This window comes from Phyllostomus hastatus, unplaced genomic scaffold, assembly GCF_019186645.2.
Source record: "Phyllostomus hastatus isolate PE091 unplaced genomic scaffold, TTU_PhHast_1.1 phas_scaffold_501, whole genome shotgun sequence".
Taxonomy (NCBI): domain Eukaryota; kingdom Metazoa; phylum Chordata; class Mammalia; order Chiroptera; family Phyllostomidae; genus Phyllostomus; species Phyllostomus hastatus.
The window spans coordinates 38,701,548-38,727,633 of record NW_025334033.1 but is presented as its reverse complement, the minus strand read 5'-3'; the positions used below and the strand labels follow the sequence as shown (position 1 = coordinate 38,727,633).

The 26,086-nt window shown below is 35.0% G+C and overlaps 1 protein-coding gene across 1 annotated transcript; it reads right to left on the bottom strand.

Annotated features, from left to right (window-relative positions):
• Positions 1 to 1,633: 1,633 nt before the first annotated feature.
• On the bottom strand, positions 1,634 to 24,167 carry ACTR10 (actin related protein 10). The gene is made up of 13 exons (XM_045823695.1): positions 23,815 to 24,167; positions 21,687 to 21,759; positions 19,088 to 19,170; positions 18,141 to 18,249; positions 16,408 to 16,515; positions 13,516 to 13,583; positions 13,111 to 13,190; positions 9,394 to 9,429; positions 6,550 to 6,629; positions 6,390 to 6,463; positions 4,644 to 4,725; positions 3,340 to 3,541; positions 1,634 to 2,050 (listed from the first exon to the last, which is right to left on the bottom strand). The coding sequence occupies exons 1-13, from the start codon at positions 23,889 to 23,891 to the stop codon at positions 1,869 to 1,871; spliced, it is 1,254 nt and encodes a 417-aa protein (XP_045679651.1). The 5' UTR covers positions 23,892 to 24,167; the 3' UTR covers positions 1,634 to 1,868.
• Between the last annotated feature and the right edge of the window lie 1,919 nt (positions 24,168 to 26,086).

Here is a 26,086-nt window from a genome sequence, read left to right as displayed (position 1 = left end):
CAAAGTTAAGATATAAAGGGGCTTTGTTCTTATGGAGCTTACATTCCTGAAAGGAAGAAAAAACCTGTGCAGAAAATTACAAGGTGAAACTCTAGGTGCCTCAGGTACAGATAATGTGCTTATAGGAAAAATCACTACTTTGGGGAAAGGGTGCTATGGAAGAATGCTAAGCACAGAAGACACAGGAATCTCCTTGTATATTAGGAAAACAGATGGCAATTTTGAACTTTTATAGTTTTGTCCACCAGTTTAACATGGTTTTCAAGTTCTTCATAATCTAATACTAAATTATAATAAATCATGCCTAATCTCAATGCCAAATGCTATAAGATTTCGTGTAGTGAATTCAGTTTGCACAGCCTGCAACAACCTGTTATTGAAATTCTATTCATCCCTCAGGAACAAGGTCAAATACTCCTCTATGAAGTTTTCCTTGACTCCTTGGTCAACAGTAACATGCAATTGATACCCTACCACATTCTGGCTTTATAATCAGTTGTGGATACACCCACATCTAACCTGTAAATTCCCCAAAAGTAAAAGTTCATGACTTACTGTTGTGCCATTTACAGTTATCTAAAACTATTCTAGGTGAATAGCAGTCAATAAATACTGAATGAGTCCTAGTCTTGGGCTACTAAAGCAGCAGAACCGGTGACTGTCCTACTGCTAGAGGTAGAAATACTTTAAAAAGTAACACAGACACATGCACACATATAAAAATGAATCCTTTCCTATTCTGAATGCCAGGAACCGGCTCTTTCAAGTGTTAGTTTGCATTTGTATCTCCATACAAAAAAGCAATTTGGCAGACCAAGGCAGGATCCAGAAAAAGATGAGCAAAATGATTAAGTAAAAATAAACCTGGGATATATAGTCCAGAAAATATATTAATCCCTACTCTCTCCTCAGGAATGAGAATCCACAGGTACACAGAGGAGTAGTTTACAGTTGTTTGTATGGAAAATAATACAATAATAAATAGCACAAGAACAAACTGTGTTTCGCATACTCACAACTGTCAACCTACTTCTGCCCGCCCCGTATTTCCCATTTTAAAGGTACCCAGGAAGAATGAATGCAGCAAAATTTCAGCAACAGGTAGTTCATTAAAAACAAATTAATAAAAACAAACAAAAATAAAAATGAAACGACTAAGTACTTTATTTAAAAAAATTGGTGTCCTGAGATGAAAAACACATCAAAAAAGATTAAAGATGTTATGATGCATGTTTATGAAGCAGTACATAAAAATACATGAAATATCTTTGTATAACAAAGAAAAAATTTCTTCTTAGAAATGGAGAATGGTTGACAAAAGAAACTATATAGTTGGTGAATATTTCCACACTTTGTTTAACAAATGCTTACCTATGCTCCCAAACATACTTAGTCCAAAGAGTTAGATATATTGCATGGATATATAAATACCAAAAGGATTTTTAAGAAATAGGCCAATGTTAATACTGTATTTGAAGTAACTGGTAATGATAACATTATTTGTTCTTTAAATGTAGTAATTGCTAAAAATAATGAAATTAATGGAATCTCCAATGCCCAGGACAGATTATGTGAATAGTGGAGTAAATACTCTTAAAAAAAACAAAACAAACAAAACAACTATGTAACAAACTTCCAAAACTAAACTGCTTTGCTGTATTTTATTGATATAAATACAACACATTTCATAAGCACAAGCTACCATTTTACCACTACATAAAAGTCAAAATAATTAAATATTGAAAAGTAATTACAGAAATGCTTTCATTTCCACAAATTGTCTCTAATAGCATCTCACATACTTTGTACAATTTGCTTGTAATCGATATGATATTTGAAGTGACACAATGTTGAATTTATTCAAATTTTTATTTCTCAGTGGAAAATGCTCTTTTCATTAGAGGTGGTTGAGCTTTCCCAACATCAAACATCATCTCCAAAGGTGGGTTATTGAGAGAACACCAGTCAGGAATACGACCTGTCTGATTATAATATTCCTTTGAGATGGAACGGCTCCCCAGTATGTCTTGCAGTGCTCCAAAAATAGCTCCTGTGTGGTAAAATATTTTTATAAGATGAAAACTTTTACCAGAAAATTTTAGGTGCTCATATATCCACTTCATTATATGACAAGACAGAACAGGTAAAATTCAAGAATGTATATTGACACTCTTAAATTAATTCCAGTTAGGCTGTTTTTTATCCTGTATTTTAAATAACAGGGTAAGCCATAATCACTGTGTAATGGACTATAATAGATTATAGTGAAAATGATAACAAGTATTACTGTATCTAAAAGCAAGAGAGGCACAGCGGGGTGGAAAGTATTTCCAACTCTGTAAATACAATAAATACCCTTAGTTTTCTTTGCCACCACTCTAAGATTGCATGTTTTTGAATAAAATGGCACTGCAAACCCCCCAAAACATCATAATACCATAAGAATCTATGCTGAAGACCTTATAAAGATCCCCACACAACAGACTTTACAAAGTAATTTAGTAACTAAATCCATTTGTCCTAGATCAAAATTATATTTTGACAAAATTCTACTTTACTAGAGATACAACGACCATTTAAAAATGTCAATACTGCCCTGGCTAGCGTAGCTCAGTGGATTGAGTGTGGGCTGCGAACCAAAGTGTCGCAGGTTCAATTCCCAGTCAGGGAACATGTCTGGGTTGCAGGCCACGGCCCCCAGCAACCACACATTGATGTTTCCCTCTCTCCCTCCCTTCCCTCTCTAAAAAGAAAGAAATAAAATCTTAAAAAAAAATGTCAATACTTTCTCTCAGAAAGATGCTGATACCTCTTAGCTGAAACTGCATCATTAAACATGTATCAGAACATACTCAAATATACATATCCGTGATTGTTTTTCTCTCTCAAGTAGTCTCTTTATTAGGCTATAAACTATTTCCTCCTTTCAATGAAACTATCATTTTCTACGTCACAGAACTCAGTCTCAAAATAAAATTATAAAATAATAAATTTTCATATGGCTGACATATTAGCTTTGTAAGGATTTAAAACATGTTTTAAGAAATGGTAGCATCACTGGAATAAATGAACAGCTATCACTATTATGAAAGATGACCTTAATTGGACAAAGAAGCTTATTTTAAAACATCCAAGTGTAAATGTTGAGAGAAACAGGCATATAATTCTGAAAATTAACAATTTAATAAAAAGTTAATATTCAAAAAATTCTTTAATAGTTCTATTAGTTTATTAAGCGGGCAGATCTGAACACTGAATCATCTACTCTAGTCTACCATTAAATACTATTCAGGAACCAATTAGTATACAATAATTATATTTTAAAAACTAAATTCTTACCTCCCAACCAGGCCACACAATTAGCCTTTGCAGGTGGAGTATGAATACGGAATGTCTTGGTGCCAAGTGTTTTTTTATATTTTGGTTTTTCTACCAAATACCTTATTTCTGCAAGCAATCTGTGGAGAAATCCTGGTAACATAGATGTGCCACCTATGACTACCACGTTCTCTGCTAACTGCTTCCTGGTGTCTATTGGGCACTGTTACCAAAGAGAGAAAAAAAAGGATTTATCCTTAAGAGTATAAATAATGCTTGACTGGACTTAAGAAAACATACAGCTTAAGTATTACAAATTAAATAGGTGATCATTTGTATGACAAAAAGTGGCCACAGCAAGGTTTCTTTAACAAGGGAGTTTTCACGTAGTAAATATGACCACCACAATAATACTGCCATATACTCACAAAGAACTTTAAAAATGTTTAAATTTAATAATACAGAATTTTAAATTCTATAGGGTATACGGTGGCAACATGTGAGTATTCTCATTTTCAGGACAGAATGACTGAATTAAGTAAAGAACATGAGAAGAAATAACTTCTCATTTCTTTTCAGTAAGGAGAGTGTGAAAACTTAATTCTTCTTAGGTACTACCTTCACAGTATTATAGCTAGAGCAGGGCTGTCAAACTCCTTTCCACCAGGGGCCACATAAGCCTTGCGGTTGCCTTCAAAGGGCCAGATGTAACTTTAGGACTGTGTAAATGTAACGAGTCCTTAACTAGGGGCAAGGAGCTCTGCGCTGCTGCCGGACAGAAACAAGGTGCCGGGCCGGATTCAGCCCTGTTTGACACTTGTGATCTGGAGCCAGTCGTTGAGTGGGAAGATAGTATTCTTAGAAATCCCTCCCCACCAGTGCTCTCTAAGAAATAGAAATGTTAAAGTCTTTCATTAATGCTACATTTTTCATTAAAGTTTCTGAGTGGAGCCACAGAGACAGACAGCATCTTCCAAAGTGATGTATTTTCCCATGAAGTTCCGTGACTGCACCGTCATTAAACAAAAGAGACATATTACCATATACCCACAGGAATTTGAAATTCAATACTGTACAAACCAGCATTTGAAGAAACTATAAGCCACATTAGGTACAAAATAAACATCTGCTATTGCTGCTATGGAAAAATGCATCCCTAATTTTGAAATGTGGTAGTAACTGTATCCTAGTGCCAAAGTAAAACTGAACACCATAAAGTGTAACATAAAAACTAAAAAATGTAACCAATAGCTAAAATAAAAATAAAAGAGAACATTTTAAAGTGCTGTAGTCATAAATTTAAATATTTTACAAAATAAAAATACCTGCATGAGGGAATCCAATATTAAAGTGGCAACTGATTTCTCTTCGTTATCTTGTTCAAAAAGAATTTCCACAACTGAATCTCTAATGAGATTAAAAAGAGAGTGCTTTGTTGGTATCGCATAATATGCATAATATACCATTAGTTCTACTGACCTATTTTTAAGTACCAGTACCATTTTACTGTAAAATAATTGTTAAAACACATGTTTGCATTTGTAAACAAGAATAATAGCACCTGCCTTACAACTGTTGAGGTGAGGATTCAATGAGTTAATAGAACAGTACCTGACACATGTATTAGCTATGATTATTATTATGTATAGATTTACATATATTTTGTCCAGATATACTTCCTTAAACTCAGTAACAGAAAAAAAATGAGAATTCTGTAAAAGTTAGTAAGAGTTATCAAGCAGATCAGCAGTGATAGAAGATTTAAAAACAAACATCCTCTGCCCCCAAAGCATTTCTTTGTTTTTAAAAATAATACAAGGCAAACACTGCTAGTTGCCTAATAAAATATCCACTTTCCATTTTTTCCTTCTTGTTCCCAAATTAAAAGAACCCTAACTTGGCGTACTACCAGGAGGACCTTTGCGGCAGTGGAATAGTCACACATCTTGACTGTGGTGATGGTGACTGCAGAAATCTACCTTATGGTAGAATCACAAAGAACTATCTGCATACATTACACCAATGCCAATTTACTGGTCTGATACTATACTACAGCGATGTAAAATATACCTATGGAGAGACACTGGGTAAATACGTGGGTTTTCTCTACTTTATGTTTGTAACTTCCTGTGAATTGTTTGAAAATTAAAAAAAGATAGAACTCTATTTCTCAGGTGAACACAACGCCCTACCCTGTTAGAAACACTCTATCAGCCTCTCTTACAGCTAGACGTCCCCTAGTACCAGACAATAAAATGGAGGCAGACATGGTGTGTGGAACTTCTAGAAAGTCTCCTTAAAAAGAAGGGGAAGTGCCTTTTCCTTTCCCTTCCTACGACTGCTTGCTTTAAACACAGATGTAGCTATAACTTCAGCAACCATACTGGACGCCAAGGAAAAGGGCTACACGCCCAAAACAATAAAAGATGTTGGGTCACTGATGGGAGTCGTCACACCATCCCTGGACTGTCTCCGTCTGACCTTCTCTTAAATGAGAGACCAGCTTCTACCTTGTTGAAGACCCTCTTTTCAAATCTGTGTAACTGGTGGCCCAATGAAATCCTAACCAATGCAATACAAAATTAACCATACATGTGTATATAAAACACTTTAAAAAATTAAATTGGCATCCTACTATGCACACTATTTTAAATCTTTTTCAAAACGTAAAATTCTTTTCATGAGACTTAGCCTACAGTACTGTCTGTGGCTGGTGTGGCACTCCAGCTACAGAGCTGAGTAGCTGCAACAGAGACCATTTGACCCACAAAGCCTAATCTATTTACCATTTGGCCCTTAACAGAAAAAGTCTGCTAAATCCTATTTTAAAGTATCATACTTTATACTCTACCTCAAAGAATGGTTAGTTTCAGTAACTGAATTCTGGATTACTTTGATAAGAATTTTTTTATAGTTTTACAAAGTTGAAAGGCTGAATAATGAATTTATGAATGATGACACTTAATGAAAAACACATAACGAATAATAACACTAAACGTTATATGCAAATATTTTTAAAGGCCAACACTTTATTTTAGTTATTTTTTTGCTCATAGAAATTAAGGTCAAACCTGATTGATCCAAGGACATGTAGAATCTTCTCTCCATCTAATGGGTAGTCAACATTTGGGGGTGGTGAGGGACGCTGAAATATAAATATAAATAATCTAATTATATAAAAAAATGTAAGTAAACCTCTGAAAAAAGAATGTACATTTATTTTGAATTTACCTCAGTATTCCCATCCATATTAAACTTTGCTGCTTGGATTTTCAGTCCACGTTTCAGATCACTTACAAAGCAAGTGCGCACTTGAAAGAAAAGTTCAAGTCTGTTATGGTCTGTGATTTAGTTAATCTATGCTCCGTTTAAAAAATCCTATTCGAGTACACATATTAATTATCCATTGCTTCAAATTTCACAAACTACTCCTGTCTTTAGTTAGCTTATGACAATTTATTCACAAATAAAAAAACCTTTTCATTCATCAAGGAGTCATAGGACATGTTGTGTTCATCTTCCATAAAACCACATTTTTAAAAATACCACCTTTGAGGACACTATTCTGTTTTGATACTATTTTATATAAAGAGTACCATAATAAAAATAAATTTTGACATCATGAAAATGTGTAATAGAATGTTTCTTTGACCAAGATTGATCTATATCTCTATATCTAATCTTATATATCCATCTATCTGATTCTTTGTTTTTTTAAATCTTGGCTGGTCAGAACACAAAGCCAAATTTTACTCCTAGTTACAGTATCACTACTTAGTTTTCGGTTTTTTGGCATGATTGCTTTCTACCTCTTGGTACACTCCAACACTATCACTTTCCTCCTCTTATATCACCATTTTTATTTTTATACTTTAAAACTTCTTCTTTTAAAGATTATTTATACTGCAAAGTACCTTTTATAAAAAGCTGTTTCAAGTTATTTTCAGAAATAAGTAAAGAATAATCCTGTCGAAGTAACTCCGTTGGTTAGAGCACCATCCCTATATGCCAGGCTGTGGGTTCAATCCCTGGTCAGGGTACATACAAGGATCAGCTAGTGATTGCATAAATAAGAGGAATGACAATCAGTATCTGTCTGTCTCTCTCCAAAAATCAGTAATAAGTAAGGAATAAAACAAAGTACAAACAAAATTGATGTTGAGTGCAAAAAAAAAATCTACTGACTAGATTACTTACAAAACATGCTAGTTAAGTCTATATGGACATATGTAAAATAATTTTCATTCACTAATTCAAAATATATTTCAGAATCTGCAATATGCAAACATGCTATATAGTAGGCAAGATGCTCAAGTTACTTATAAACTTTGTATTTTATTCAAGTCCTCAGAACTATCTAAGTAAGGTAATGCCCAGCCTGCAAGATCATATATACTTGGCAGGGAAAGGGGCCTTTCTCTAAAGAAACAAAATTCACTGAATTTAAAAGCCAAGAATAGATGAATTCTACTTAATAAGTTTAAAGTAACTGAAAATTGCCCTGGTTAGTGTAGCTCAGTGGATCGAGTGCTACCTGGCAAACCAAAAAGTCACAGGTTCAATTCCCAATCAGGGCATAAGCCTGGGTTGTGGGCCAGGTTCCCCAGTTGGGGTGCGCAAGGCAACCAATCGATATATGTCTTACACATTGATGTTTCTCTCCTTTTCTTCCTCCCTTCCCCACTCTCTAAAAAGTAAATAAATACAATCTTTAAAAAAATAAAACCACTGAAAATTTAGGTAATTAAATTACATAGGTAACAAATATGAGTGTGAGTGCTGCATGTTTGTTTTAACAGAAATGGGTTCCAACTGTACATGTTATTCAGCAACAGCTTTTTCCCGTAATATGGACAACCTTCCAAATCAATACATCTAGATCCTTTTCAATAGCCACACAGTACTCCTTATTATGAAGTTACCAAATTTCATTCAATGTTCCCCTCTTGGATGGGATGCCCACTTTCAATTTTAATATGCCAGATGGCTCTCCTAAAAGGTTAGTCTTTAATTCTTATTAATAGTAATATATAATTATTTTCCCACAATCTCACAAATACTGGGTGTCTAATTTTCAAGTTTTTACCAATATGTTTCTCAGACAAATGAGAAAATCAAACATTTTATAAATATACACACATATGTTGGAGCACATATAGGAAGAAACACTCCAAATCATTAACAATTGTTACATCATGGGGGATAGGACTGGAAAAAGGAAAGGGAAACTATTAACTTTACTTGAGATATTTCTGGTATTATTTGAGATACTGTAATTAGCATGTACAAATGACTGAAATTTTACCAGAACTGAAGAGATTTTAGGTAATTATACCACAACAGTAAGCAGTCTAATAAACAAGATCCCTTTTGCAGCCCTAGCTCTAACTCTACCTATTGTGTGGCACTAAACAATTCCAAGGCAAATTGTTCCAGATGATCTCCAGATTCCATTTAACTCTAAAATCATTACGGTCTAATTCTTTATAAAATGTTCTAGAATATTAATTTTACATGACACTCTCAGCACTAAAGAACACTGAATTATATTTTAATTCCCTTCCTTTTGGTGAATCAAAATACCAGGAAACTCAATTTAAACATTATCATAAAAATGCACTTTAGCAAAGGAGAGGTAATATACCTTATTAAAATGAATCCAATATACTTTGGCCCCAACTGTAGAATATCTGAAGTCAGTAAAATATCTAACCTTATAAAATATATTTTAAAACTTCAAGTAAAAAACACAACGTGACGTAAAATCAGTAGCTTCTTTTTTTAAGCAATTTAACTGTTATTTCATACTGTGCAAATTACTAATTCCCTAGTAACCCTGAATCCTAAATCTACAATTGAGAAGTTTCTTCAATAACACATCATAAATAATGCCCCAAACTTACATAATATAAATAAAAAATTTTATTTTACATTCCATAGCCTGCATATAAAATATTTTGGGTATTACATAATAAATTTAATATACGAGTATTTTGTATCTGTGCAAATATTTTAAGACACATGCTACCCAAACCAACACTTAAGACGCCAAGGGACAAAAATAACTTAGTTTACCTTTAATGTCCTCTAAGACACCTTCTGGAATTGAACCTTAAAAAAGAAAAATTTTTAAAAACTATAGAACTTTAATAATAAGCAAAAAATAGTCTCTTATATTGCATTCACATTTCCAGTTCAGCAAAAATTTAAAATATATAAGTACTATAATTTTTTTAAAAGCCAAATGATAAAATTAAATTGCTTTTAGGGAAGAAACTTCATCATTCAAAACCAAGCCAACCACAGAGGTTAAAGCCAGATGTATGCTAAGCACTACTGGATGTCACTACTTGTAAGTTTGATGAAAACAAGATACCTTAAAAATGGAGTCAAATAATTGACATTAGATAGAATTACCTTTTCTACCAGAAAAATATTTGTTCATTATCTTGTGGTACTTAGAAGAAATATAAGGCTTAATCATGAGTTATTTTTCTTAAAAAAAAAAAAAAAAAAGTGAAGTCTCAAGTTCGATTATCTTTCCTGTGAATAATCAGTGACTGTCAGTAACATGCTAACCTAATATGTATATTTTTAAAAAGTTCACATGCAGACTTTTACTTTTATCCTTCAAGGTAAAGGTGATATTTTAAAAAACTAGTCAGAAAGTACCTAGTCCAAGAAATTTATACAACACAGGAAGCCTTTGGAAGATGGATGTTTGGAAATGTGATTTTGTTGCCAAAACTCTTGTTTTCCAAATCAGATTCATAAATAAAGTTTTCTAACTTAAATACTAAATCTTCTAAACTCAGAATTTTTAACCCACTATTAAACATGTAAGAATATTCTGACTGATTTATAAAAACAAAGTATTTATATCAAACAAAACAAAAATGTATAGTTGAAAAAAGAAATCGATTTAGTAAGGGTAATCGTGTACTTCTTTCATCTAGATCTACATATCTTGTCAGCTATATTTTTAAGTTCTGACAGCCACTGAAAATAAGTATTAAATCCAATTAAACTTAAAAACCACACCTTTGCCCTGGCGGGGTAGCTCAGTCGGCCAGACCTTTGTGCCAATACCCCAAGGTTGAGGGTTTGATGCCCAGTCAGGGGATCAACCAATGACTACACCAGTAAGTGGAACAACAAATGATGTTGTTGTTCTCTCTCTCTCTCTTAAAAAAACCAATGAATAAAAAATAAATACTATATAATTTAGAATTTAAAAACCATACTTTCATAATGTTAAACCATGAACTTAAAAAATAAACAACCACATTGCAAAATTTTTAGAAGTAATAATGATCACTTTAAAATTATTTTACCTTTATTATCTCACCCTTTCCAAATTCTTACTTTTGTGGTTTTACTATATAGTAATAATAGTGCACATATCATTAATAAATAAACATACATACATATTGAAGGTACACGATCAAAATCTTTTAACTGATGGGGTTAGTATATCAGTTAGGGGTCAGTTTTAAGATTCCTGTTCTTAAGTGTTAAAATTTATCTCACAAGAGGATAAATATTCTCCAAAAGATTTAAATATGGCTATAAATAGATGAAAGAAGTGTAACTAGATTACAAGAATTTACAATTTAAGAAAATTGCTAAAAATGGAAACATTCCACATACTATACTCTCTCTAGGAATACTCAAATAAATTCCAACATGTGCCAAAGACATTTGGTAATATGAAAAAGTTTTCCTAAGGCAACATGTAAGGAAGGCTTAAAAATAAAGGGCTTATTTTAGCTGGGTGTAGAAGCTGCTTCGGAAAGGGGCTCCTTTATCTTACCAAGTTATCATAGCTATTTAAACATCGAAAATGAAGAGTATAAACAAGAGGCACTGATTAGCTCTGAAAAATCATGTTTAATTTTCAGTTAACTTAGGAGAATAAGAAGCATAATATTCTGTATATAATTTACTTTTAAACTGTACACTTTCAAATCAACATAGTTTAGCTTTTTATAAGTTTAAGGTACTTTATATATTCATTCTTTTTTGAACTAGATTCTGAATATTAAACAAAAGAGGCTCATTCAAAGTTCAGGTAAGGAAACTCAAATATGTGTAAGACTTGCATTTAACCTTTACTAAGGATTTCACAAGAGAAATCTTAAATGTATTTGAGTTTCTGATATTCCTAAATGGGTTCTTCACCAAAGAGTGATACATTTGTTTGTTAATTTTTAATTCCTTAATTATTGGGCTGCAAGGCTTACTATCAGAAACACAGATCTGGGGGACTTTGAGAAGGAAAGGTTAGAGTCCAAGACAGTTGCTTAAAGAATAGGTGTCTAAAACCTACAGCTCAGAATTTTAAGAAAATGTTATATGTTTTAAAGAAGACCTCTATTAAGAATATCTTGTGATGTTGCACTAAACTCATGATCTTTGGATACATTTTATAAATTGAATGTCAACACGACATACTAGAAGGGTAGGAAAGTTTATCTAGGATAGAAAAATTATACTCTGATCTATACAATGAAGAATGCTATCATCTTAACTGCCAAAGGAATGGAAAAGAAATATATGCAAAGACAAATGTCCTAAAAACCTGCCTTTCTTTTTCCAACATTTACTCTGTGCCCAGGCACTATATTATGTGCTACAGATTTAAAAATAAGTAAGACAGGAATCCTCAAAGCCTACTAAGGGAAACCAGTAAGCTAACAGGCAAATTAAGAACATGTCATATATGCTAATCAATACTGCTGAGGACTTAACAGATAGGGCTTAACAATTTTTCTGCTTAGGGCAAACAAAGAATGCTTAAAAATTAAGATGACATTCTAGCTGAGTCACGCAGAAAGATAACCCAACTAGGCAAAGAAAACCATCCCAGGTAAAGAAACAGAAAAAATGAAGGCACGGGATTATAGAAGGACTATGGTGCCTGGGTGACATGAAATTTACTGTAGCAAACATAAGGTGCAAAGGGTTGAGTTAAGGCTAAGAGGAAGAATACATTTAGATTGTGAAGAAACGTGTGTATCAAACAGATAATTTGGATTTTAGCCTGTGGGAGCCCACAAAAGTTCTCAGGCAGTGGAGCAACATAATCACAGTTGTTCTGTGCAAGTTCTTCCAAGCAACAGTGTAAACTAGACTGAATCAGTCCAGAGAATAGGCTCCCTTAATAACCCAAGCGAGCAATAGTGAGAGCCTAGTTTACAACATCCAAGTTTTCAGATGTTCAGTGGTGTGGATGGCTGACAAAAAGTTACCCCCCCTCCTAAAAAGAGAGAGAAATATGAAATTTGAGAGATTTCTAAGAGAAAACCAAAAGGACTTGATTAACTCCCAGTTTTCCAAAATGGAAGATAAGAAAGATGTTATCTTTATCCAAAAATGATTCAGTAAAATGAATTTAGAGGCAGAGTTAAATAAAGTGTTCACTTAAGTTTGAGGTGCCAGGAGACATGCCTCATTTATATCCAATAATCTGTAGGAAATATGAAATCAAGTTTAAAAGAAGGGTCAAGCCCAGGGATACATTTGAGAATCAACAGCATTCCTGAAAACCAAGGGAGAAGATAGTATCAAGAGTAAGTTGTAATCAACAATGTCAAAAGTTCTAGAGAAGATGACTAAAATTGAACTACTAGATTCGGTAATGAAAAGCTCAATCATAACCTTATAATTGGAGCAATGTCATCAGAGTGATATGCAGAAAAAGAGAGTAATGGTGAAATGGGATTAAAAATTAGTTGAAAAATGAAAAGGGAATAATGTAAACCGCTCTTAAATAGTTTTAAATGATTTTACCCATAACAGAGGGAAGGCTCTGTTCTTTAGCAGCACCTGTGTCAACAGTACATTGTTCCAATAATTGAGTTTCCAACTCCCTGAAAGTATTAAAAAAAAAGTTACTGGAATTAAAATACTGCAACTGATATCCTTTTCTTATTTAATACATTTACTACATAATTATGTTGTTTTAAGCCAAGTGATAACCTTTTCTTATTTAATATGTTTATTACATAATGTGTTATGATGCTTTAAGTAAAAGCAGTTTTATACTTTAAAGATGAATACACTGAAGATTAATGGAATATGAAATAAATAACATTAAATGTCCACACTATATGTCCCCTATTGAATACTGTCAAAGAATTAGCACTGTTTTTGTGTCACAGGTAAAGAAAATATGCTAAATTCCAAGAAACTTACCTGTGCAGAGCTTTTCCTCCTAGGGGGAGTGCTCCCCAACAATTAAGTACTGGGATTCCTTCATATATCTATAGGGTAGTCAAGGATATTACTATTTTAAGAGATAAAATGTGGTTTCCTTTATATTTTCCTCACCTTCTGCAGTAGTGTTTTAAACTAGATTTTTACTTATTTCTAAAAGTTACAGAAAATCAGTCTTTTTTAATACTCTTCTCCAGAGAAAAAGGTTAAACATGCCTTTTCCATACACACAGGATTCATTAGTTTATGCTAGGGTATCCGATAACATAGCCCCTGGCCAAATATAACTATTCAGTCCTTAAAATGTAGCTAGTTTAATTTCAGATGTGCAGTAAGAATAAACTCTATACAAAATCACCAAATTTAGACTTAATACAAAAAAAGCTGCTGTAAGATATCTCATTATCAATTTTTATACTGATTCTCTTTCATTTATATTTTTAAACAGGTAGAACCTGAACAGACACTTCTCCAAGGAGGATATACAGAGGGCCCAGAGACATACGAAGCATCAGCATCACTAGCCATCGGAGAGATGCAAATTAAAACCACAATGAGATACCACTTCACACTGGTCGGAATGGCCATCATAAAACAATCAACAAACAAGTGCTGGCAAGGTTGTGGAGAAGAAAAGGGAACCCTAGTGCACTGTTGGTGGGAATGTAGACTGGTGCAGCCACTGTGGAAAACAGGATGGAATTTCCTCAAAAAAAAAAACAAAAACAAAAACAAAAAAACCCCCAACAAACAAACAAACAAACAAAAAAACAAAAACAAACTAAAAATGGAACTACCTTTTGATCCAGCAATTCCACTGCTGGGATTATACCCTAAGAATCCTGAAACACCAATTCAAAAGAACCTATACACCCCAATGTTCATAGTAGCATTATTTACAATAGCCAAGTGCCAGAAACAGCTTAAATGCCATCAGTAAATGAGTGGATCAAAAAAACGTGGTGCATTTACACAATGGAATACTATACAGCAGAAAGAAATAAGGAACTCCTACCCTTGACAGCAGCATGGATGGAACTGGAGAGTATTGTGCTAAGTGAAATAAGCCAGGCAGTAAAAGACAAATACCATATGATCTCATCTGTAAGTGGAACCTAATCAACAAAACAAATGAATGAACAAAAAAGAACCAGAGAAATGGAAATAAAGAACAGACAGGAACCAGAGGGGTGGGGTGGGGGTAACGGGGGAAGGAAGGGGAACACGTACAAAGGATCCACGGACAAGGACAATGGGGAGGGGACTGTCTTTGGGAGAGGGGTTGGATGGGGCAGGGGACAGTAACAGGGGTGGGTGGGGTGAGATGAATGGGGACAACTGTAACTGAACAACAATAAAGAAAAGACAGAAGTTCAATCACAGCAACCAAGGTACATTCTTAGGAAGACAGATTTGGAATACAATTCATATAAAAAAAAACTACAATTGTCTTTGTCTCATTCTTAAAAAAAGGTAGCTTAGAAAATTTTAATTACATATGCCTTACATTATATTTCTACCAGACAGCAAAGAGGATAGTGCACAATACTGTACCATGGGTTTGCTACCTTACTTTGTATGTTTTCACCGATGTCGTGTAAACATAAAATTTATAAAAAGGAAAGAAAGGGATACTGGTGAAAGCACTGGCTTTGGCAACAATCATGGGTATATATCTTGGCTTTATGCTTATATAACCTTAACTTAACTACGTATCCAAACTTTCAACCTTCTCATTTATAAAATGAAAATAATACTTAAGTTACAGCATTGTTGTAACACTTACAAACAAAACACTTTATATTTAAAAAGCTACTGCCTAATTTAGTTCCTTAGAAGTTAATGATTCTTGACTTCCTTCCTGTAAGTATTCCTTCTAATAAATATAGATCTCAAAATTGCAAGTCATGTTTATTTGTGTATTTCAACCTCCTTTTCAATGTAGCCATGTCCATTGTTATATTTCTGAGCAACATATACTCTGCTTAAATGCTTCTAATGACAAGGAATTTACCAGTTTATAGTTAGTAATCCCATTGTGTCGTAAGAACCCTGTAACTTAAGTATTATTTTCATTTTATAAATGAGAATATTGAAAGTTTGGATATATAGTTAACTTGTTATACAAGCATAAATCCTAGCTTGAATTACTAGAGATGCTGTGCGTGATATAAAAACCACAGCACTTATTGAGCAAGTTAGTGTGTACCAGCTCCTTTGCTAACACTTTACATACACCACCTCGCTCAAGTCACTCAACACCCTCTCTGCTGGAATTACTGTAATTCCCATTTTATGGATAAGGAAACTGAGGCTCAAAGAAATTAAGTTACTTGAGCAACATCATACTAGTAGGAAGCATAGCTGAGATTTACACTTATATGTATATTTTATCCCAAAACCCAAACTCATAAACCCTATACCATACTGCCACATTGATGGCTTCTCTAGAGAGGACAGAAAAAAACACATCTTCAGCTATGCGAGGATACCATTAAGTTTCAATTTTTCTTGATTTAACTTTCTCGTTTTAAGTTTCTTCAATTACTCGCTGTATGATCTTTTCCTAGAAGTTGACCATCCTAATCAACTTCTCGACATGTCCAATTAGCTGATGTTCCTCTTAACAACTGAACATAAAATTCATGAGGTCTAATCCCTGGAGTATATACTGGGACCAAGTCATAATAATAATTTCTACAAAAAGTAAATTTAAGCCTCACAATCTGGAGAATTTTTTCCACATTGTAATTCATATTTGTACATGGTAACCCAAAATAGTTTGATGCAATAAAACCCATTTGTAATAAGCCCAATTATTTTAAAATAGAGTAAAAACTGCAAAATTAGCTGGCTGACAAAAAAAGATACAGGCAACACCAGGCTTTCCCTATATCCGCAATCCAGGACCATGGCAGAGTTTATCCCAAGTGTCAGAAGTGCCATTAGATGGCTTGGAGCAAGCAAGACAGATGGAACCTAGAAAACCAAAACAGCAGAATGAGCCAGCAGTTGAAAGGGTTTGCCTTACATTTCAAATATATTTGAAAAAATTCCCAGGAATGTTATATTAATTTATATTATGATACCTATTCATCAATTTTATGGCACTAAATTAACAACTAGTTTGTTGATTTATTTGAATTTATAGGTAATCAAAATGTATTGAAGTCAAAACATTCTAAATTCTCTAAGTTGTTTTGTTCCAAAATAAAGCATTAAAAAAAATATTGTTCTCTTTCTCAGAGGAAAAATTGAAGGAGCTAAAAGAAGAGGTCTAGAAACATAAAATCAAAAGAAAATGCTACATTTAAAAAATAAAAAGATGCCTTTGCCATCAAAATGAAAATATACAAAAAGAGTTCTTGATTGTCTTTTTTTCACATAGTGTAATATAAACTGTATTTTTAAAAAATTGTAATATAGCAGTTAGAATTAAATTCAAGAACTACAAAAATCCTTAGTTCTCTGTAACATTTTTCAGTGAGAATTTGCCAGATCTGGTGACACTCCAAATATCAGATATTCAATCAAAATATGAAAGTCCATTAGAACCAAATGACAAACAACATAATGGCTATATTTCCCTCATCTAACTAGATATAGCAGGTGCTCTAGTCATAGACAAGGATACACAAACACAACTAAAAATCTAAGTATAAACACAGAGAATTGTGTATTTTATTCCGGTAAGAGCTTAAGTGACTTCTTGTCTTGTCTGTGTTCTCCCTACTGCAAACCAAATTCCTAAATCTGTACCATCAGTAAGTACAAGAAGCAGGAATCTGCTTCCGCCTTAATAAACTACAAGTTAGATATATTAATTGCCCTTATCTCCTAAAGACATGAGTTTTGATATATTTTGAGTTCAGTAGAATGTATAAAAAATACATTTATGTATTTATATGTGCTTAATTTCTGATATGCTGTATACATTATACAATCTTCTAGTTTCCCTTGCTGAAAAATCATCAATTCCTAAGGCAGAGATTAAAAAAAATTTTAATAATAAAGATTAGCCATCTGATCTTTGCTTAGAGTAGGAAACTTAATCATCTTAAATCATAATTTTGCTCTTTAAAATAATTTTGACTCCTATAAAAGTTACAAGAAAAATTACTAATATTAAGACATAAGAGTCATTCCTGGCACTGCCTGCCTAGTCTAAGGGAAACAATACTTAAATATTCCATTTAATAGGAATTTAAAGCCTAAAATGAAAGAATTGAAGAATTTAGAGTACTCGACATAACAGAAACTAGAAAGACCTGGAAGAAACACCTCATAATCTCCACAGTACATACTAAACCTTTTAATTTTGAAAGGAAAAAAAAAGTCCCCAAACAAAAAAACCTATATTAAAATAACTAACAGAAACATCAGTAAGAAGAAATCTTCATCTATCTAAGCGGTGGATGAAATGCTAACAATGCATGAAATAACTATATAAAGAAAGAAAATAAACAGTCAATTTCAGGAGGCTTCAGTTTCCTCTGTCATCTGGTTCCTCAAATCACTGTGTAGTATATACAATGAAGAAGAGAAATGAGGACCTTTAGTTTAAGCTTGGAGTACCCACCAGAAACAACATATAAAACAGGTACCTCGAAAGACTTGAAAAGGACACGAGTGAGTGTCTCTCTGAAGTGGGAAGGACATAGCACCGACTCAATAACCACAACTCGGCGGTCTCTGGGATTTACCAACAGATGCCTGAAAAGTGATAGTTTTGTTTTTAAAAGTAGATAAAAGTTTTTATTCATTTTGGTACATATTCCAATTTGTTAAGAATAGAGAAAGTATACCACATTAGCTCTTAACTTGCTCTATGACAAAGAGATATCTTCATTTCACTACCCAGGAAAGATGACAACATTCCTGACCTCTTACTACATTTCATGCACTGTGTCAGGAACTTCATTCACATCCATTAATTTATCCCAGAAAACAAAAACAGCCTACTATGAATAACTTGAGCCATTAACAAGGCAGTTTTTTAAATTTAGGTTACAAAACCAAGAAAAAGTATATGCATAAAACTCCAAATATAAGGTAAGTTTATAATTTGGAAAATATAAATACCTTACCCTTCTATTACCCAGAAATGGCCATTGATAGCATTTTGTATATTTTTATATTGTGTATGTACATGCATATATTTTAACAGAAATATTCATTCCATAGCTGCTGTTCTGCAACTTGCTTTTTCCAATCATCATCAATACATCTAAGACACCTTTATGTATTGGTACATATAAAGAACCCCTTTTTAATGTTGTCTGTTTCATTATAAGGGTATACAATAATTTAATTATCCACCCCCCTTTATTAAAGGGCACTTGATTTGTTTCCAACATTTCCTTATGCTTGGCCATTTTCTAGTATTCAAATATACTTGGAAAAGATTGAAAATAGGCAAGTAAAAATGGTAATAGAAGTCAACCTTTTTTTCCCCCCATCAGATATAACACAACTAAATTTCACTAAGAGTGGCATTAGGAAAACCTAATCACAAAAACTGGGGAAAAAAACAAACAGCATTGCATCCTACCTGAAATACAGTATGTGGATAAACTCCTTTAGGTAGGAATATAATTCTTCTGTATTGATATTATATTGAACAACTTTGATAGGCTATAAAAAATTAAAATGACATTGATTTATATTAATAAAATAATCTCAAGTTGAAACATGCTTATTTATGATTCTGATAATAAATCAAAAGCAATTTATATTGAGAATAAATACAAACATTAAATGTAGATTAATCACTTACATCAGAAATCCTTAAGAACTGGCATGTCCAAAATGATGGGCCTTTTTTGCTTGTGGGCTATGAATGTGTGCGCCCATAAGTAATTAAAGAACTATGTTCATTTGCATTTGTCCGCCATCATATTTATCATTTTGGCAGGAACAATAAAAATAGCATCAATTAAAAAGCATCAAAAGCCACAGACTTGGCCCAGTCCCTGTTGGTCATCCCCAAAACACTTGTGCTTTCCCCCTTGTACCATCAGCTCCACTTCATCACGTATAAAATGTCTTCTTTCCTGTTAGCTACAAGCTCCACAGGGCAAAGACTGTTTTTGGCTTACTTTTGACACATTCCCCTTAACTGATACAGTACAAAGCATAAACTACATACCTAGTAAATATGTGTCATAAAAAGGAAAACACACATCTTTAGCACTAAAGCAGTATGTGCAAACACTACCAAACCATGAGTGCTAAATCAACACAAATACCTGACAAGGTTTCACTGAGAATCGTTAGAAAGCTTTAAGTACTCTGATCCGTCATTGTCAGACCTTTCTTCATTTACTCTTTTAAAGGAAAGACCATCAGCTCAGCTAGTGTCCTGATTTTATGAGGATTAAAAAGTTTCTGAATCATATATAGCTGAACATAGAGTAATCTTCACAAATATTTGTCTTTTCAAGAAGAAGAGCTGAAAGCACTAAGAAAAGTGCCAAGGAGAATGTAGAAGTTCAGAGTCCAGTTAGGACTGTACCTAGTAACCTATCTGATAACAAAATAACATCAATTATTATATAACAACATGAAAAATGAATAGGCAGGAGCTTTCATCGTATTTGATACCACACCACAAATATGTGCTATATTGTTGGCTTATCTAAGAATCTGCAGAAAATTCTGAAATCAATAGAAAAGATTTCTTACAAGCATAATTAAAAAGATTTCTGATTCCATGTTAATCTTAATGATGCATCCCTAATACCAAATATAAAATGATGTACTAGTCTCTTCTGCTACACATGCTTTTATAGAACCAAAATGCTCATATTCAATTGTTAAATAAGGGAATATTATCTGTATTAATGTGATTTTTATATTAGTTCATATTAGGCAAGTGGAACGAAAAATATGGTAACAGTTATTATCTTCATCAAGAAAAATCAAGTCATCAATGTGTGGTCACACAGGTACATATCCTTTCAGATTTATTTTTACAAGTCTGCATGGTCCTCTGTACCAGGCCCCCTTCCCAGAAGGGCCTTCTCACGACTCTTTGTGGGCTGCACTTACTTTTGGTCCCATCTGAACAACAGCCCCACTGGCCAGCCTACAGCTCACTTCCATCTGCACTGTCTCAGCACCCAGTGACCAATCTATTATTTTTGTATGTTTAATATCCCCAAGAAATGCTCCAGCCACATTCAGTTGCAAGCCAAAGCTGTTCTGAGAGATCAATTGTTTTTGTTAGTGCTTTGTTTACAAAGTTACATGGGTTTTATATGGTCTATTCCAACCCTATTTTTTCCATTAAGCCCATGTTTGTTTGTGATTTTTTAAAACAGACTTTATTTTCAGAGAGAGAGGGAAGGGAAGGAGAGAAGAAGAGAAACGAGATACACAGACTGGTTGCCTTTCACATACCCCCTATTGGGGACCTGACTGGCAACCCAGGTATGTGCCCAGAAAGGGAACTGAACCAGCAAGCTTTCAGTTCGAAGGCCAGCACTCGATCCACTGAAACACATCGGCCAGGGCTATTTGTAATTTTAATAGGTGAATTTTATGGCACCGAAAATTATTCTTTCTATTGTTATACAATTCCTCACTTGTCAAATCAGCTTTGGCAAGAAACCGTCTTTTTAAAAATTGTTTTTCATTGTTCTTTGGATCTTGGAAGTAAAGATAAAGGACTGAAGACCTGACATATTAAGAATAAAGTTATTCTATAATTATGTTACATTATAAGGCTCAAAAAATTATTTTACAAGGTTAAAAGCTCTCTCTTGGTATCTCATAATTCTATCTATATAAAATGTACAGAAAAGGCCAATCTTTGAGACAGGAAGACTATGAGTGGCGGGCTGGCACAGGGAATGGGAATAAACTGTAAACAGGCATTAGAGATCTTATTGGGGTGACAAAAAGTTCTAAAACTGGATTGTGGTGATGGTTATGGAACTTAATATATTTACTAAAAATCATTGAATTGTACACTTAAATACGTGAATTTTATGGTATGCAAAATTAAACTAAATGAAGATTAAAAATTTTTTTCTTGGAATACAGTCATAAGGTATTTAATATAGTTAACACTATTCTACGCAATCTTATATTCAGTCACATTTTAAAATACAGTACAGTATTTATTACTAATTTGTTTTTAAAAATACCTTAGGCATGCCAGCTTTTTTAATCACACTAGGAATTATGCATCTTGGACTGGTTTCTCCAGCAAATCCACATCTGCAAATATAAAATTGAAACACTTAAAGTCTTTTATTTGTCATAGAAACAAGTTTTTCTGTATTTATTTAAAAGCAGCAGACATAAACACATCTGAAAACATCTCTTGATGCATTCAAAGAGACAAAAAGACCTAAAAAATGTTAATTCCATCTATTTATAACTACATTAAAGGTTAAAAAGTTTCAAATTAGCAACCTTGACATATGTCAGTTTTTTTAAAATTTACTGATTTTAGAGAGAGGGAAGGATAGAGGGAGAAAGAGAAGTGCTGATTTGTTGTTCCACTTACTTATGTGTTCACTGGCTGCTTCTTGCACGTGTCCTGATGGGAGAGCCAACCTGCAACCTTGGTGTATACGGATGATGGTCTAACCAACTGAACTACTCGGTCAGTGCTCTGTCAGTTTGTAGGACAGCATCTATTTGTTTTTAATTTTATATAACACATGTCTACAACCCTGGATCTGTACTGTAACTTCATTCATATGAGGTACTTGTGGTCCATCATTCTAATATTATTAGCTTCTACACTGACAGGTTTGCTTTTGGTCTATTTTGAAAACTATGAATACCTGACATAGTTATAATCACACTATTCACCCACCATAAGCTCATATAATAAGCTTCTGCCTATTTTTAATCTTTTTCATTATCATTTTTAAAGTGCATAATATTTCATTTTAAAAAACTATTTTTGAGTATTTAGGTATTTCCACTTAAACTTCAAAATGTTGCTTAAAAATCACCATTTAAATTTAGTCTGAAAATTATCTCTTCTTGTTTTCTGTACTGCTCTATTTATTTCAGAATAGCTCTTCACATCTTCTACTAATCTCCATCTCCACCAATACTCCTTAAATTTCCAGGTGCAACTCACTGGTTGGCTTCAGGTTCCTTTCTTTTACTTCATAAATTCATTTTATCAACCTCCTGTTGTCTTTGTCAATAGTCACCTTCCTGCATAGCAGCGTTCTGTTTCTCAGTTCCTCAACATATAGTCAAAGTAATTATCTTTCAGTATCAGCCTCAGGGTATTTATTACGCTAGAAATAAACCTTTAAAAATAAACTTAAAAATATAAATAAGGGAAGATTTACACTGAACAGTAAGAGAATGGACTGTTTAATCCAAGGACAGTTTAATCCAGTCCTGGTACACCTGAGGTCCAAATCTTAGGTAGGCTTTTTTAGACGCTTATTCAACAAAGTTATTATATACCTACTATATATTAGGCATTATTTAGATTTTATATAAGGATTCTCAAATGTTTCCATTTCAAATATATACAAAATGCAATTCTGGCTGTCACTCTCCTCTCTCGAGACCAGTTACAAGACTCTCAACCTGCAGTCCAAAGACACTGTGATACTCGCCAATCCCTTAAACTCGGTGCAGATACATTAAGGTTTGTGTACCTGTGGCTTTCATTCCGTCGTCAAAGGATCTATGCCATCCAAAAGGTTGAGAACCACTACTCCAGTGTTTACAAGGTGCCTTTTAAAACATTCATTTTCCTAATCTAAGAGTTTTTTTTTAGGGGGCACAATCTAGAGTCTCATCTATAGGGTATATCATCTCTTTGATGTGTTCAGTCTCCCCGATTTGATTTCTTACTCTTGAACATAGTTGGATTTCAGCACCAACAGAAGCTCCACTCAGTGTTTAATGATACTAGCTTCCTAAGCTCACAAGCCCAGGGTAAGCGGGGTCTAGGTCTGCACAGCTATCCTCGCGTGGGTTACTCCAACGGGTCTGTTCGGTTTCGGGTAATAACGGGGAGCGTCGGCGAAGGTAATTCTTGAGAAGCCTCTTGGGCCTCTTTACCTCCCCACCGGATCCCAGGTATTCCCATCGCCCAAGGTGCAGACAATAAGGACCACCCTTTGCGGAGAGGCTGGGCGGCGGGAGAGTAAGGTGGTGGCGTTCAGACATCGCAACTTGCCCTGTGAGCCAGAAATGAGGATGCCGGCCAGACCAGGGTTTCAGCCATTCACCCTCCCCCGCCCCCGCCCCCCCGCCTCAGACACCGCAGCCTGCGCCGCGGCCACTCACTTGGTAAAGGCCTCTCCCAGGTCTATCACGACCGCCGTTTTCTCCCCGCCGCTCCCCAGGCCCTCGTACAGCGGCATGGTGGTAAAGAAGATCTTAAGTAGCCAGACGCCGAATCAGGTCCCTACAAACTTCGGGACTCAGGGGGCGCGGCCGGCCGGGGCAACGGCAAGCGAACAGCGGCGGCGGCGGGGGCCTCGCGGGGCCGCGGCGCAGGCTCCGGGCTGTCTCAGGCTGTGCCTCACTCCGCGTCGGACCCAGATCCTCGCAGGCGACCCGGTCTGTGGGACTAGAGAGGAAGAAATGCGCGTTCCGCCGCTGATCTGGGTGCGTGGGGCGCGGGACACGAGGTGAGCAGAGGCGATCAGGCGCACTGGCCGCCCCGAGTGGGGCGGAGGCACCCGGGTCCTTCCCGCTGGACACGCCCCGAGGTGGCCCTAGGTTGGAAGCTTCTTTTGCGTGTTTGTACTAGATGTCGTATCTTCGCTCGTTAGAGAAAAAGCTGAAAAAGCTGAAGGAGAGAGGGCAAAAGCTCAAAAACTTTGACTCATGCTGCCTTGGGACAAGATTTGCTGTGTCCATTGTTTTACCTACAACTTAATCTTCTCAAAACATGCGGAGAATTGGTGTTCTCACCTGTGCGAACCGAAACTCAGGGATTAAGTTACGTTGCAGAGCTAGGATTGAACGCCAAGATTTTTTTTATTTCAAAGTCTGTTCTGTACTACTGATGCTTTAGAGAATAATACGTATGGACGACTACTTATTTGATAGTCATCCCGCTGAAAGTTTTCATTTTAATCCAAAAGAAAGCAGTTAAAATAGCATCCACGAGTCTTGATCTACGGAGAAACAGTAATTTAACGGAAGGAATATTGAAGCAAGGGTTCCTGTTTACTCGAAAACTGAGGAGCTGTGTAACCCGAAACAAGTTAACTTCCTATTCCAGTGTGCGCACCCCATAGGAATTCTATAATGTAGGTTGTTTACAACTTTATCATTTCACAGCTCTTTTTTTCCGCCTCCTGAAATTGCCATGGAAACGAGTTATTGGGAGGGGTTGATTGCCTTGTCTGTAAGACTATAGAAAAAGGAATGACCTGTTTTCCTCAGTGTGTCTTTCTTACCTGCTGTAGATGCTTGAACCTCCCTACAAGGGTGGGATCTTAACACAATAAGGTTGTGTTAAGGTTGTACAATGTACACGTGTGATCAATATAATGTTCGCAAAATGCACTCATCAATGATCTTACTGAAGCAAGTTTCCTGAAGTAAGAGGATGAAGTTGGAGTTATGATGGGGAAGGAAACTTCAGAAGGAGTTGAGAAAGGATGAAGCACTTTGCTTAATAAAGTCAGTGTTTGAACAGGATCCTTAACTTGGGTTCAAACTCTGTTTCTGCCACCTTCTGGCAAGTTTCTAATATTTCTTTACATCCATTTTCTTATCTGTAAACTGTCCTGCTACTTTAGGTATTTGTGAGGATCAACTGAGATTATATTTATGAAATTATTATTATTACCCATCCTGTCTGCTCACCATCTGTATTTGTTTTCCAGGGATGCCATAACAAAGTAACAAACTGGGTGGCTAAAAACAAATTTGTTCTCTTACAGTTCTGAAGGCCAGGAGCTCTAGATTAAGGACGGCCATGCAAGGCCATGCTGTCTCTGGAGGCTCTAGAGGAGGACCCTTCCATGCCTCTTTCTAGCTGCTGCTGATTGACTGCAGTCCTTGATGTTCCCAAGCTTGTAGATGCATTACTCCAGTCTGTGTCATCATAATCACCTGGCCTTCTTCTCGTATCTCTGTGCCTTCATATGATGTTTCTTCCCTGTGTTTTCACATTATTTTCCTTCTGTGCAACTTTGTGTCTAGATTTCCCTGTTGTAAGAATATCAGTCAGTCCTGGCTGGTGTGGCTCAGTGGATTGAGCAGTGGACTGTGAACCAAAGGGTTGCTGGTTCGATTCCCAGTCTAGGGCACATGCCTGCATTGCGGGCCAGGTCTCCAGTAGGGGGCATTCAGGAGGCAGCCACACATTGATGCTTCTCTCCCTCTCTTTCTCCCTCCCTTCCCCTCTCTAAAAATAAATAAAATCTTTAAAATAAAAGCCCTTTTAAAAAAATAATATCAGTCATTAGGTTAGGGTCCTAATCTTAACCTACTATAATGTTATCTTAATTGGATTATATTTGCAAAGACCCTTAACTCCAAATAAGCTCACATTTTAAGGTTCTCAGTGGACAAGAATTTGGGGGGAATACTATTCAAC

Bases quoted from the DNA above. Each gene is read 5' to 3' on its own strand.
- ACTR10 (XM_045823695.1), bottom strand. From the start codon at position 23,891: ATGCCGCTGTACGAGGGCCTGGGGAGCGGCGGGGAGAAAACGGCGGTC. The intron at 19,171-21,686 runs GTATTTTTAAAA...AATTTTTTATAG, and splicing joins AAAAAGCTGGCATGCCTAAG to CCTATCAAAGTTGTTCAATA. The intron at 3,542-4,643 runs GTATTTTTATTT...CTTTGGTAACAG, and splicing joins TATTGGATTCCCTCATGCAG to TGCCCAATAGACACCAGGAA.